The 14,857-nt window shown below is 41.4% G+C and overlaps 1 protein-coding gene across 1 annotated transcript in view; it reads left to right on the forward strand.

Moving 5' to 3' along the window:
* LOC129711555 (vacuolar protein sorting-associated protein 4B-like) overlaps window positions 1-14,857 on the forward strand; it is a 38,324-nt gene that overhangs the window by 1,968 nt on the left and 21,499 nt on the right. The window contains exons 2-3 of the mRNA XM_055659249.1: window positions 5,577-5,688; window positions 9,061-9,208. Coding sequence (XP_055515224.1) covers window positions 5,577-5,688; window positions 9,061-9,208 — 260 coding nt within the window. The remainder of the gene's footprint in view (window positions 1-5,576; window positions 5,689-9,060; window positions 9,209-14,857) is intronic.

Consider the following 14,857-nt stretch of genomic DNA (forward strand, 5'->3'; position numbering starts at 1 on the left):
AGTTTCTATAAGATCCCCTCTCAATCTCCTAAATTCTTGAGAGTATAAACCAAGTCTATCCAGTCTTTCTTCATAAGACAGTCCTGACATCCCAGGAATCAGTCTGGTGAACCTTCTCTGCACTCCCTCTATGGCAATAATGTCCTTCCTCAGATTTGGAGATCAAAACTGTACGTAATACTCCAGGTGTGGTCTCACCAAGACCCTGTACAACTGCAGTAGAACCTCCCTGCTCCTATACTCAAATCCTTTTGCTATGAAAGCTAACATACCATTCGCTTTCTTCACTGCCTGCTGCACCTGCATGCCTACTTTCAATGACTGGTGTACCATGACACCCAGGTCTCGCTGCATCTCCCCTTTTCCTAGTCGGCCACCATTTAGATAAGTCTGCTTTCCTGTTTTTGCCACCAAAATGGATAACCTCACATTTATCCACATTATACTGCATCTGCCAAACATTTGCCCACTCACCCAGCCTATCCAAGTCACCTTGCAGTCTCCTAGCATTCTCCTCACAGCTAACACTGCCCCCCAGCTTAGTGTCATCCGTAAACTTGGAGATTTTGCCTTCAATTCCCTCATCCAGATCATTAATATATATTGTAAATAGCTGGGGTCCCAGCACTGAGCGGTACCCCACTAGTCACTGCCTGCCATTGTGAAAAGGACCCGTTTACTCCTACTCTTTGCTTCCTGTTTACCAGCCAGTTCTCTAGCCACATCAATACTGAACCCCCAATGCCGTGTGCTTTAAGTTTGTATACTAATCTCTTATGTGGGACCTTGTCGAAAGCCTTCTGGAAGTCCAGATACACCACATCCACTGGTTCTCCCCTATCCACGCTACTAGTTATATCCTCGAAAAATGCTATAAGAGTTCCTGCCTTCTCCCCATATCCCCTGACTCTGCTATCTTTAAGAGCCCTATCTAGGAACTGGCCTCCACCACCCTCTGAGGCAGAGAACTCCACAGACTCACAACTCTGTGAGAAAAAGTGTTTCCTCATCTCTGTTCAAAATGGCTTACCCCTTATTCTTAAACTGTGGCCCCTGCTTCTGGACTCCCCCAATATCAGCAACATGTTTCCTGTCTCTAGTGTGTCCAAGCCCTTAACAATCTTATATATTTCAATGAGAACTCCTCTCATCCTTCTAAACTCCAGAGTGTATAAGCCCAGCCGTTCCATTCTCTCAGCATATGACAGTCCCGCCATCCCGGGAATTAACTTTGTAAACCTACGCTGCACTCCCTCAATAGCAAGAATGTCCTTCCTCACATTATGGGAGTAAAACTGCACACAATACTCCAGGTGTGATCTCACTAGGGCCCTATACAACTGCAGAAGCACCTCTTTGCTCCTATACTCCACTCCTCTTGTTATACATGCCATTCATTTTCTTCACTACCTGCTGTACCTGCATGCTTACTTTCATAGACTGATGAACAGGGACCCCCAGATCCCGTTGTACTTCCCCTTTTCCCAACCCGACGCCATTTAGATAGTAATCTGCCTTCCTGTTTTTGATACCAAAATTAATAACCTCACATTTATCCAAATTAAACTTCATTTGCCATGCATCTGCCCACTCCCTGAACCTGTCCAAGTCGCCCTGTATTCTCATAGTATCCTCCTCACAGTTCACACTGCCACCCAGCTTTGTGTAATCTGCAAATTTGCTAATGTTACTTTGAGTCCCTTCATCCAAATCATTGATGTATATTGTAAATAGCTGCCGTCCCAGTACCGAGCCTTGCGGTACCCCGCTAGTCACTGCCTGCCATTCTGAAAGGGACCCGTTAATCCCTACTCTGTTTCCTGTCTGCCAACCAATTTTCTATCCGTCAGCACTCTACGCCCAATACCATGTGCCCTAATTTTGCCCACTAATCTCCTATGTGGGACCTTATCAAATAATTTCTGAAAGTCAAGGTACATTACATCCACTGGCTCTTCCCTTGTCCATTTTTCTAGTTACATCCTCAAAAAATTCCAGAAGATTAGTCAAGCATGATTTACCCTTCGTAAATCCATGGACCGATCCTGGTACTGCTATCCAAATGTGCGGCTATTTAATCTTTTATAATTGACCCAGCATCAAACACAAGTCTCTGGCACTGAGCTGTAGCAATGCACAAATGTACCAGCCTGTATTATAAACTAGACATAGATGCTTTATGCATCTCTGATCTGCTGATAAACATAAAAAAGGTCTAATTCTTTGCAACTGTTTGAGCCTAGTTATCAGTTTACCTGTTGATGATTGCTTCTGTTAGTTACTGCCCTCCCATGTTTGTTGGGGCCATCCCAAGGGGTGACCGACATCCCCATCCTAGAACCACATCTTCTGCTCCCTGTCCTAAGAACCCCTTGTGTTTTATGGTATATAAGGATTATTGAGACAATCTGTGTTATTTCTTTTAAAAATATATATTATTCATTTCCTCCCTCAATGTCAAAACGGTAATTGTTTTTATCCACAAGGAACTGCAGAAAAAGGCAGTGTTGTAATAATTCAGTGTGTCGAGCAGCATTTCTGGAGAATGCGGATCAGTGACATTTCAGACTGAAGAGGGGTCCTGACCAGAAACAACACCTACCCTCATTCTCCAGATATGCTGCCTGAACCGCTGTTACTTTAGCACTTTTATTTATTATTTATTTTTTATTATATACTAGACCAAGTGCAGACCCGTTGGGTCTGTTCCCCCAACGTGCGGTTGTGGGGGTGGGGAGGCGGCACGCAGCGTCACACACTAACTATCTCACCCCCCCCCCCCCGCACTCGAGCTAATTACCCCCTTGATATTATATTAATATTATTAATTTGCTCCTTTTACCCCATAACCACCCTATCTACTGACGCATAGCCCCCAACTTGCAGTCACATCTGGAGGGGGGGGGGGGGGGGGGGGGGGGAAGGAAAGAGGGGGAGGGAAGGAAAGAGGGGGGGTGGAAAGAAAGAGCAGGGGGGGAGAAAGAGGGGGGGGTGAAGGGGGAAAAAAGAGGGGGGGGGGGAGAGAAAGGGTGTGCTGTGAGGGGTGGAGGGGAGGGGGGTTAGGGGTGTGTGGAGGGGAGGGGGTTTAGGGGAGGAATGGTGGGGAGGAGGGGGGGAGAGGGAGGGAAGAGGAGAGGGGGGGGGGGAACCTAAAAATCATTTTAGAACCAAAAAAGACACATTCTGCAAGCATTGTAGAACCAAAAGGGACACTTTTTGCAAACATTTTAGAACCAATAAGACTTTTTGCAAACATTTTAGAACCAATAGACACATTCTGCAAGCGTTTTAGAACCACTAAGGACACTTACATTTGAGTGGACATGTGTTCAGTGTTATTCACAGCTCAGAGAAAGTGACCCTCTGCCTTCCTCCAGCTTGCAGACACTGATTGAGGCACACCACTTCCTGGTTTTATAGTCCCTCCCCCCTGCCGCCAGCAGGGGCAGCAGAGAGAATGGGGAATTTTGTAAAATCATTAATATCTCTGTCATTTTTCATCGACGGGAAAAATCCTCGGCACACATACGGCGGAGGGGGGGCGTTCTCTCGAAAATCGCAGCACAGATGGCCAAAACCGGTCAAGAACAGACTTTTAGTAATATAGATATAATATATATTATTTATTTTTTAAATCTTATTCACTGCCCTTTGAAGACGTACTTTCCAAGTCATGACAATTTGCTGTTTAACCTTACCATCTCCTATAGTACTTCAGCATAAGATTAATAAAATATATTGCAGTCCCTCTAGGTACACATTTATGAATTCCATGTGTAGGAAAGAACTGCATATGCTAGTTAAATCAAAGGTAGACACAAAATGCTGGAGTAACTAAGCAGGATAGGCAGCATCTCTGGAGAGAAGGAATGGGTGATGCTTCGGGTTGAGACCCTTCTTCAGTCTGGGTGACATTTCGGGTTGAGACCCAAAATGTCACCCGTTCCTTCTATCCAGCGATGCTGCCTTTCCTGCTGAGTTACTCCAGCATTTTGTGTCAACCTTTATGAATTCCATCCCTTCCCTATTTTGTATGTATCATAATCTTCATTGAACTTTTTTCCAATTTTTGAGATGGAATGAAATGGTTTCAGTTTCTCATTGAAAACTTTGCATATTATTACTTTAAGAATAAGGAGTAAGTTATTTAGAACAGAGACGAGGAAACACTTTTTCTCACAGAGTGGTGAGCCTGTGGAATTCTCTGCTTCTGTGGAGGCAGGTTCTCGGGATGCTTTCAAGAGAGCTAGATAGGGCTCTTAAAAATAGCGGGGTCATGGGGATATGGGCTCTTAAAAATAGCAGGGTCAGGGGATATGGCGAGAAGGCAGGAACGGGGTACTGATTCGGGATGATCAGCCATGATCACATTGAATGGCGGTGCTGTCTCGAAGGGGGAAATGGCCTACTCCTGCACCTATTGTCTATTACAGACACCACTTCTATTTACAATTGCCGAAGTGTGGATGAAATGTTAAACCAAAGCCATATCTCCTTGCACAGATGAAGGCAAAATATTCCAGTCCATTTTTATACCTCATTTGATGACAACATAAAATCTGTCTCTAACCATGCAAAAAATTGTTTTATTAATTGTTTCTGCTAAAAAGGGAGCAGCAAGTGATATTAAGAAATATGAGATCTTGTGACAATGGACTTGATTAAAGAGCTGAATTCTCTGAGCTCCTTAAAGAAGAAACAATGAGAGCAATGAGGCCATTTGCTCTCTGAAGCCCTGTCCTACTGTACGAGGTAATTCAAGAAATCTCCAGCGTTTTCCCCTGATTCGAACTCGGAGAATGTCCGTAGAGGGTCCGTAGGAGTTTGTGGATGTCTCGTAGTGGCTCGTACGAGTAAAAAGTAACCATTTTTTTCATCACAAGTATTATTTTACTCGTGGGCATTTTTTTGCAGGGATGAAAAAACGTCACGAGTTTACCGGATTTCCCGAGTGCCTACCGTTAGCATTATGAGCCGCTACGAGACATCCACAAACTCCTACGGACCCGCTACGGAAATTCTCCGAGTTCGGATCAGGGGAAAACTCGGGAGAACTCTTGAATTACCTCGTACAATGGGACAGGGGCTTGATGCATGGTGGTTGGCGGTTAAATTAGGAGATCAGGAGTCCAGAATTGAATGAATGCACTTATCTGAAAATTACAGGGCGAATGGAGTAAGTTTAGTTGATGCGGGTTTCAAATTTTTTATGGGACTTGGTTTTACATATACAATTGAGGAAAAATTACGAGCCAGAAATATTAACTGCCTTTCTGTCTTCACAGATGCTCCATGACCAGTATATAGCAAAATGTTTTTGTTATTTCATCTTTTACAGCTGGTGCTAATTTAGTTCCACAACTAAAGACTTAATCAATCTGGATGGATTACTGATAACTGATTGAAATAACCTTTATCTTCATATGGAATAAGTTTTTTGGTCTTGTAAGAAGTAATATACTCTGTTCGCTTTACAAAGATTCAATGTTTTAACCTCGGACTGATCGGTTTTGGGCAACAATAGCAGATAAAAGGTTAGATTGTATTAATTGCTCAAATTTATTTTTTCTTTATAGAAAGGTATTGACCTTGCAAGCAAAGCTGCTCAAGAAGATAAAGCAGGAAACTTTGAAGAAGCCTTACGGTTATATCAGTGTGCAGTGCAATACTTTCTGCATGTTGTTAAATGTGAGTACTTTTATCAAAGGGTTTTTACTCATTACGTTTCATTGCAAATTCTTTAGGCAAAGTCTTTTCATGACATGTCTTTAGACTCTGAAATGTTGTCAACTAATTTATTTTTAGAATACGCACATTATCCACTTTTAAGGGAACATTATTTTTATTATTATTTGGTGCTATTATTAAAGAATCATTGACAGATTTTGTTCTTTCATGTGTTCTCTTTGAAAGATGAACGTTGAAAGAGATAATTTTCGTATTACTAGAGTTGAAACTTGAAGAGAATCTTAAAAAAAACCATGCAATTAAAAGGGGAAGTGAATGTTGCTCATCGTTGATTCTACATTGTTAGCCAAGCAGCACATGCCAGCAATGTAACCTTGATGCATTGTCACAATTGTCACAGAAAGCCTGTCTCGTGTTTCTGTGGTCCATATACAGGCAACCCAATTTGTTAAGAGGTTCTCTGACAATTAAGTGTAATTATTCTGCAGTCATAAGCTCCTTGATTTGTGTCAATGAGGCTAGCAATGAGGTTTTTTTTCAATGCACAAGCACCTGATTGATGAGTGATTTTTGTTTTAAACGGCATTTATATTTTTTAACAGATCAGGAAGAATTCTGGAATGTAGGCGTAGTTGACACGAAACACAGGTTTGCAGATGACATAAAGCTGGGAGGCAGTGTGTACTGTGAGGAGAATGCCATGAGAATGCAGGGTGACTTGGACAGGTTTGGGGGAGTGGGCAGATGCATGGCAGATAAAGTTTAATGCTGATAAATGTGAAGTTATCCACTTATTCGCAAAAACAGGAAAGCAGATTACTATCTAGATGGCGTCAAGTTGGGAAAAGGGGAAGTACAACGGGATCAGGGGGTCCTTGTACATCAGTCTATGAAAGTAAGCATGCAGGTACAGCAGGCAGTGAAGAAAGCGAATGGCATGTTGGCCTTTATAACAAGAGGAATCGAATATAGGAGCAAAGAGGTCCTTCTGCAGTTGTATAGAGCCCTCGTGAGACCACATCTGGAGTATTGTGTGCAGTTTTGGGCCCCTAATTTGAGGAAGGACATTCTTGCTATTGAGGGAGTGCAGCGTAGGTTTACAAGGTTAATTCCTGGGATGGCAGGACTGTCATATGATGAGAGAATGGAGCAGCTGTGCCTGTACACTCTAAAGTTTAGGAGGAGAGGAGATCTCATTGAAACATATAAGATTGTTGGCTTGGACACACTAGAGGCAGGGAACATGAAGGGCCAAATGGCCTAATCCTGCAACTATTGCACCAATAGCAAGAATCTCCTTCCTCAAATTAGGGGACCAAAACTGCACACAATACTCCAGGTGTGGTTTCACTAGGGCCCTGTGCAACTGCAGAAGGACCTCTTTGCCACTATACTCGACTCCTCTTGTTATAAAGGCCAACATGCCATTCGCTTTCTTCACTGCCTGCTGTACCTGCATGCTTACTTTCATAGACTGATGTACAAGGACCCCCAGATCCTGTTGTACTTCCCCTTTTCCTGACTTGATGCCATTTAGATAGTAATCTGCCTTCCTGTTTTTGCTACCAAAGTGGATAACCTCACAATTATCTACATTAAACTTAATCTGCCATGCATCTGCCCACTCCTCCAACTTGTCCAAGTCGCCCTGCATTCTCATAGTATCCTCCTCACAGTTCACACTGCCACCCAGCTTTGTGTCATCTGCAAATTTGCTAATGTTACTTTGAATCCCTTTATCCAAATCATTGATGTATATTGTAAATAGCTGTGTTCCCAGCACCAAGCCTTACGATACTCCACTAGTCACTGCCTGCCATTCTGAAAGGGACCCGTTAATCCCTACTCTTTGTTTCCTGTCTGCCAACCACTTCTCTATCCATGTCAGCACTCTACCCCCAATACTATGTGCCCTAGTTTTGCCCACTAATTTCCTATGTGGGACCTTATCAAATGCTTTCTGAAAGTCTAGGTACACTACATCCACTGGCTCTCCCTTGTCCATTTTCCTAATTACATCTTCAAAAAATTCCAGAAGATTAGTCGAGCACGATTTCCCTTTCGTAAATCCATGCTGACTTGGACTGATCCTGTTACTGCTATCCAAATGTGCGGCTATCTCATCTTTTATAATTGACTCCAGCATCTTCCCCACCACCGATGTCAGACTAACTGGTCTATAATTCCCTGTTTTTCTCTACCGCCATTCTTAAAAAGTGGGATAACAATAGCTACCCTCCAATCCGCAGGAACTGATTGCGAGTCTATAGAACATTGGAAAATTATCACCAATGCATCCACAATTTCTAGAGCCACTTCCTTAAGTACCCTGTGATGCAGACCATCAGGCCCTGGGGATTTATCAGCCTTCAGTCCCATCAGTCTACCCAACACCATTTCCTGCCGAATGTGGATTTTCTTCAGTTCCTCCGTCACCCCAGATCCTCTGGCCACTACTTTATCAGGAAGATTGTTGGTGTCCTCCTTGGTGAAGACGGATCCAAAGTACCTGTTCTACTCATCTGCCATTTCCTTGTTCCCCATAATAAATTCATCTTCAAGGGTCCAACTTTGGTCTTAAATGGAGGGACAGAATCCAAAAGTAGAGTGGTTATATAAATACTCTGACACCTTGGTTGAACCACGTGGCGTTGTCAAAAGTCATGATCTCCACACTTCAAAAGAGATGTAGAGGCAAGGGGGTGTTTGCAAACATTAACAACGGCAGAAAAGAGCATCCTTGGTTTTGACTGATAGAAGTCTTCAAAGTTTTGATGAGGTGAATGTGAAAACTGCAAGTGTCCTACAGGCTACAGTTATGTCATTAAATCAAAAAGGATTTTTTTCAAGAAACGGTTTTACTTTCTTTATGACTAGAATCTGAAATGCACCACCACTTAGCAGTTGAGATAGACAAAGCAGACCTAATTATTTGAGAGAAAAGGCTAGGAGGATATGGTAATTGGGTTGGATATGTTTGTGTGGATCATGAATTGGATGGTTTGAAAGACTAAATTCTATGTAATTTTAACTGCCCACCTGATGGGAAACGTGTGCCTTATGTTCTTTGCCTATGTTCTTTCTCTTGCCTCTTAATCTCAAAGCAACTAGGCATTAAGGAATGTGGTTACTATTGGGGGAGAGAGTGGTGGTGGGGTGAGCCAGATTTTTGAATTTTTTAAAGTTTTTCTTCACGATTAGCATGAATAGTGTGATTCAATTTGGTGAATACTTTCCTTTTGAATTTTCCAATTAGAGTTTACAGGATTCAGAATAACAAATGCAGTGCAGCAAGATGATTTTCATGATGTCATGTTATTTTGCTTTACTTTAGTGGATGGTAAATAATTTTATTTTTCCCATGTATGATAGATGAAGCTCAGGGTGCAAAAGCAAAAGAAAGTCTTCGCTCTAAATGTACAGAATACCTGGATCGAGCCGAAAAACTGAAGGATCATCTGCAGAAAACGCAAAAGGTCAAAAAGCCTATTGAAGAGTCAAACTCAAATAGCGATAAGGGGTAGGTATAATTGTCTTTATGAAATGTCTGCCATATATCAAACAGCACACAGGCTGATATTTTAATTTTTACAGTAATTTGTAGGATAATGTCTAAGGATCAGTAGTCGGCTCATTTTATCCTGTCCAAGGAGCTCCTATAATCAATTCCTTCCTTTCAGCACCCAATATTTCTTCCTTTTCCAGATGTCATTTACATTGGTCATATTGGAAATCAGAAACAATGGGCTGTGTGAGGGATATTTATTGCCTCACATCTTATCTAACTTGGCTTATTTCCACCCTTTCAATCTCCAAAGTCTGAGTTAGATGATCAACCATGATCATATTGAATGGTGGTGCAGGCTCGAAGGGCCGAATGGCCTACTCCTGCACCTATTTTCTATGTTTCTATGTTTCAAATGATGTTTGTAATTTTTCATTCAACTTGTCATTGTGTAAACTACCTAGATAGTGGATAGTAGCATGCACCTGTAAAACTACAGATCATTAATTAACCTCTCCCTGTCTCTATACTTGGCTAGTAAAAACTTATTGTACAAAGATGTATGTATGGCAAATTTAGAAAATGTTACAGCTTTCTTCCCATACGTTAGTTTGTCACTAAGTTACCTTATCGTGAGACTATGTTCAAATGTCAGTAAGTCAGGCTAGTTTCTTAGGCAGAGAAAATCCACATTCACATTTTAGATCTGAAATGTAAACTATTTTTTTCTTTCTGCAGAAGATTTATTGATTATTTCTATATTTTATTTCATATTTCCAGCATCAGCAGTATTTTGTTTCATATGGTCCAGATATTTCCTATCTTTAATCTTGAATCTTTAGTTCATGGATTGATTAAGTTGTGAATTATCACCTTCTGAATGTTATATGCCATACTTGAGTTATGCTGATTAGAATCTGGCACAGTACTCAAAGGAACAGTGTAATCAGGAAATTATTCAGTTTAGTAACTTAATGGGTTGTAATCTACTTTGTATATTGTCTTTGTATAGTTTGATGTTTTATTAATTCTGATTTGCTGCTCTGCATCAGATGGAAATGTTGAGTTTTAACTTGATAACCATTACCTTTATTTGGTCATTACAAAATTCTTGAAATAAATATGCCCCTTGATTTCCCCATTGCATATAATTTTATATTTGGCTTTTTAAATTTTGTCTGCCATTAATCAAGAATGTTATCGCTCATTCTATACGTTAGGTTGAGCAGATGACTCTTTAACATTCTATGTTAGTTTCTGAATCAAAGTAGGTTTGGAACCTAGTAGAACCCCAACATTTTGGAAGCTGAGTGGTGCAGCTGCTGACTCTCAGCGCCATAGTCCAGGGTTCAATTTTGACTTTTGGTGCCATCTGTGCAAAGTTTGCGCTTTTAAATTTCCCTTAGTGCGTCGGGAGTGGATGAGAAAGTGGAATATAGAACTAATATGAATGGGTTATCAGTGGTGAATGTGTGCTCAGTGAACTGAAGTGCCTGTTTCAATGCTGTATCTCTAAACTAAACTAATTAGTAAGCATGTGATATTTTGCATAAATTGCTGACAATTAACAATTGCAAGCAATTACGAGAGCAACTGTATTTTGTCCATTATTGAGAAAAAAAATTGACTGCACAGATAAAAATGTCTTGTTCTAGTTATGCAGAGCCCTGGTTAGATCATATCTGGAATATTGCATAGCGCTCTGCCCAATGAGGAATATATTTGCTATAAAACGAATACAACAAAGGTTTGCTTAATCGATAGGTGTTGGTCATGTGAGGAAATACTCAATAGACAATAGTTGCAGGAGTAGGCCATTTGGCCCCGAGCTAGCACTGCCATTCAATGTGATCATGGATGATCATCCCCAATCAGTACCTCATTCCTGCCTTCTCCCCATATCTACTGACTCCACTATCTTTAAGAGCCCTATCTAGCTCTCTCTTGGAAGTATCCAGAGAACCGGCCTCCACCGCCCTCTCTGAGGCACAGAATTTCACGGACTCCCAATTCTCTGTGTGAAAAAGTGTTTCCTCATCTCCATTCTAAATGCCTTGCCCCTTATTCTCAATCTGTGGCCCTTGGTTCTGGACTCCCCAACATCGGGAACATAGTTCTTGCTGCTTGCGTGTCCAAACCCTTAATAATCTTATATTTTTCAATAAAATCCCCACTCATCGTTCTAAATTCCAGAGTATACGCCTAGCCGCTCCATTCTCGCAGCATATGACAGTCCCGCCATCCCGGGAATTAAACTTGTGAATCTACGCTGCACTCTCTCAATAGCAAGAATGTCCTTCCTCAAATTAGGGGACCAAAACTGCACACAATACTCCAGGTGTGGTCTCACTAGGGCCCTATACAACTGCAGAAGGACCTCTTTGCTCATAAACTCAACTCCTCTTGTTATGAAGGCCAACATGCCATTCACTTTCTTCTCTGCCTGCTGTACCTGCATACTTACTTTCATTGACTGATGAACTCAGCACTCTGAACCAATGCTTCAGGGGAAAGCGGTAATCTCATGAAACAATGCTTCAGGGGAAAGCGGTAATCTCATGAAACACAGTTGTTTTGAGATTTGTCAGGATAGCTGCCCTTGACAGAACATGGGTTTAAAATGAAGGTGGAAAGATTTAATTGGAATATAAGGGGGTACACCGAACGAATTGCCGCAGGAAATAGTCGAGTCGTGTGCTATCATAATGTTTAAGAGACATTTGGACAGGTTCATGGGTATGATAGGTTTAGGGGGGTGTGGGCCAAGGGCTGGATGTAAAGTGGTGTAGATGGTCGGTATGAGAAACTTGGGCCGAAGTGCCGGTTCCACACTATGACTTTGAGACATTGAAAACTCCTTGGCTCTTCAACACATTGTGTTAATCAGTGAAATAAGAGTTTCGGAAAAATTCTAAACTTCATTACTAGTTCTCGAGAGAATGCAGAAATTATTTGATGTTTATTACAGGATGAAGAATGTGATTTAAAGAGACAACATATATGTGGAAAAGAAATTTAGAACTGTTACTAGTTGTAGGAATATTCAAGACCACAAAATGTATGTTCGATACAGCTGCAAACAAGTGAAGTTAATAATTATCGAAGAATGCCTGTTAGAATATTTTGTGAAGTGATTTAATTTTTTTATTTTTGGAAAAGGTGCAATGGAATATGAAGCTAGGTGAGAAAGTTAGTTAAAGCAGATTGAGCTTCAGTGTTGTTAATTTGGCTCGATAGTCTAAACTGCAGGATTTGTATATTTCTACAGAAAGGAAAGCTATGCACGTTAACTGAAAACAAGTATATATTTTATCAGAAAAGAGCAAGTGTTGTGTTGAATACAGAACATGATCAAAAATCTTAGCCAGTTTTCAGATATCAAATTAAAAGGCTAGTTTGAAGATTGTTTCAAGGCTTCTCTTCAAATTGACTCCTTTTTCAATGTTTTACTTACAATGTCAGTGTTGCTATCTGTAATAAAGACCCAAGTGACATCTTAAATATAGCCAATGAACTGGCCTCAACTACCTTCTGTGGCAGAGAATTCCAGAGATTCACCACTCTCTGTGACCGGGATGAGAAAAACATTTTTCACACAGAGTGGTGAATCTCTGGAATTCTCTGCCACAGAAGGTAGTTGAGGCCAGTTCATTGGCTATATTTAAGATGCCTATCCAAGTAAGTTTCAATCATTTAATTCCAGTTTCTGTTTGCACTGGACAACAATAATGATGAAATAACTCATTGCACAGATTTCCTGCAATGCACAAGAATGGAAGATGCTTACAAAATTCTTAAGGGGTTGGACAGGATAGATGCAGGAAGATTGTTCCTGATGTTGGGGAAGTCCAGAACAAGGGGGTCACAGTATAAGTTTTAGGACCGGAATGAGAAAAACATTTTTCACACAGAGAGTGGTGAATCTCTGGAATTCTCTGCCACAGAAGGTAGTTGAGGCCAGTTCATTGGCTATATTTAAGAGGTAGTTAGATGTGGCTAAAGGGATCGGGGGGTATGGAGAGAAGGCAGGTACAGGATATTGAGTTGGCTGATCAGCCATGATCATATTGAATGGCGGTGCGGGCGCGAAGGGCCGAATGGCCTACTCCTGCTCCTATTTTCTATTTTTCTATGCTGATAAGTCAGCAGATTGGGCAGAATCAAATGACAGAATAAAATGTATTTTTCTTCCAAAGTTGCAGCTTGATTTTATAAGGATTTCCAGCATTATGGTTTATTTTCAGATGAGTATAAACTTTCATATTTTTCGGTTGATTTTTGGATTGATTGTTTGACAAGTACACAGATGTGTGCATGGCCAGCAATAGGGAAGATCAGCTGAAGTAGCAATAGGGACGTCAGAGAAGGAATTTGGATGGAAAAGGAGGGTGGCATGGTGGCGCAGCGGTAGAGTTGCTGCCTTATAGTACTTGCAGTGCCGGGGACCCATGTTCCATCCCGACTATGGGTGCTGTATGTACAGGGTTTGTAAGGTCTCCCCGTGACCGTGTGGGTTTTCTCCGAGATCTTCGGTTTCCTCCCGCACTCCAAAGACTTACAGGTATGTAGGTTAATTGGCTTGGTGTATGTGTAAATTGTCCATAGTGCGTGTAGTATAGTGTTAATGTGCGGGATCAGGATGTGCTGGTCAGCGCGAACTCAGTGGGCCGAAGGGCCTGTTTCCGAGCTGTATCTCTAAACTAAACTAAAGATAGCTTGGGTATTCAACACAAAACAGGAAATGGGGAATTCTTGGGTGGAAGTGCTGAAAGTGGGTATAGGCACACAATTGGAGAAGGTTCAAGATTTAAGGTAGAAGTATGTACAACAAATAAGAGAAATAAGAAAATAAACATGCTGCAATAAGAGAAACACTTTAGAACAGAGAGGAATGCTAGCTGATTACCATTTAATAATCTTATTGCATTTGATAAGGTCCCACATCGGAGATTAGTCGGCAAAATTAGGGCACATGGTATTGGGGGTTTAGTGCTGACATGGATAGAAAATTGGTTGGCAGACAGGAAACAAAGAGTAGGGATTAACGGCTCCATTTCAGAATGGCAGGCAGTGACTAGTGGGGTACAATATACATCAATGATTTAGATGAAGGGATTCAAAGTAAACATTAGCAAATTTGCAGATAGCACAAAGCTGGGTGGCAGTGTGAACTGTGAGGAGGATGCTATGAGACTGCAGGGTGACTTGGACAGGTTGGGTGAGTGGGCAGATGCATGACAGTTTAATACATGGCAGTTTAATGTAGGTAAATGTGAGGTTATCCACTGTGGTTACAAAAACAGGAAGCCAGATTACTATCTAAATGGTGTCAAGTTATGAAAAGGGGAAGTACAATGGGATCTGGAGGTGTTTGTTCATCAGTCAAAGAAAGTAAGCATGCAGGTACAGTAGGCAGTGAAGAAAGCGAATTACATGTTTGCCTTTATAATAAGAGGAGTTCAAGAATGGGAGCAAAGAGGTCCTTCTGCAGTTGTATAGGGCCCAAGACCTCGCCTTGAGTATTGTGTGCAGTTTTTGTCCCCTAATTTGAGGAAGGACATACTTGCCATTGATGGTGTGCAGCGTAGGTTTACAATGTTAATTCCTGGGATGGCAGGACTGTCATATGCTGAGAGAATGGAGCAGCTGGACTTGTATACTCTG

Source organism: Leucoraja erinacea, chromosome 2, assembly GCF_028641065.1.
Source record: "Leucoraja erinacea ecotype New England chromosome 2, Leri_hhj_1, whole genome shotgun sequence".
Lineage (NCBI taxonomy): Eukaryota > Metazoa > Chordata > Chondrichthyes > Rajiformes > Rajidae > Leucoraja > Leucoraja erinaceus.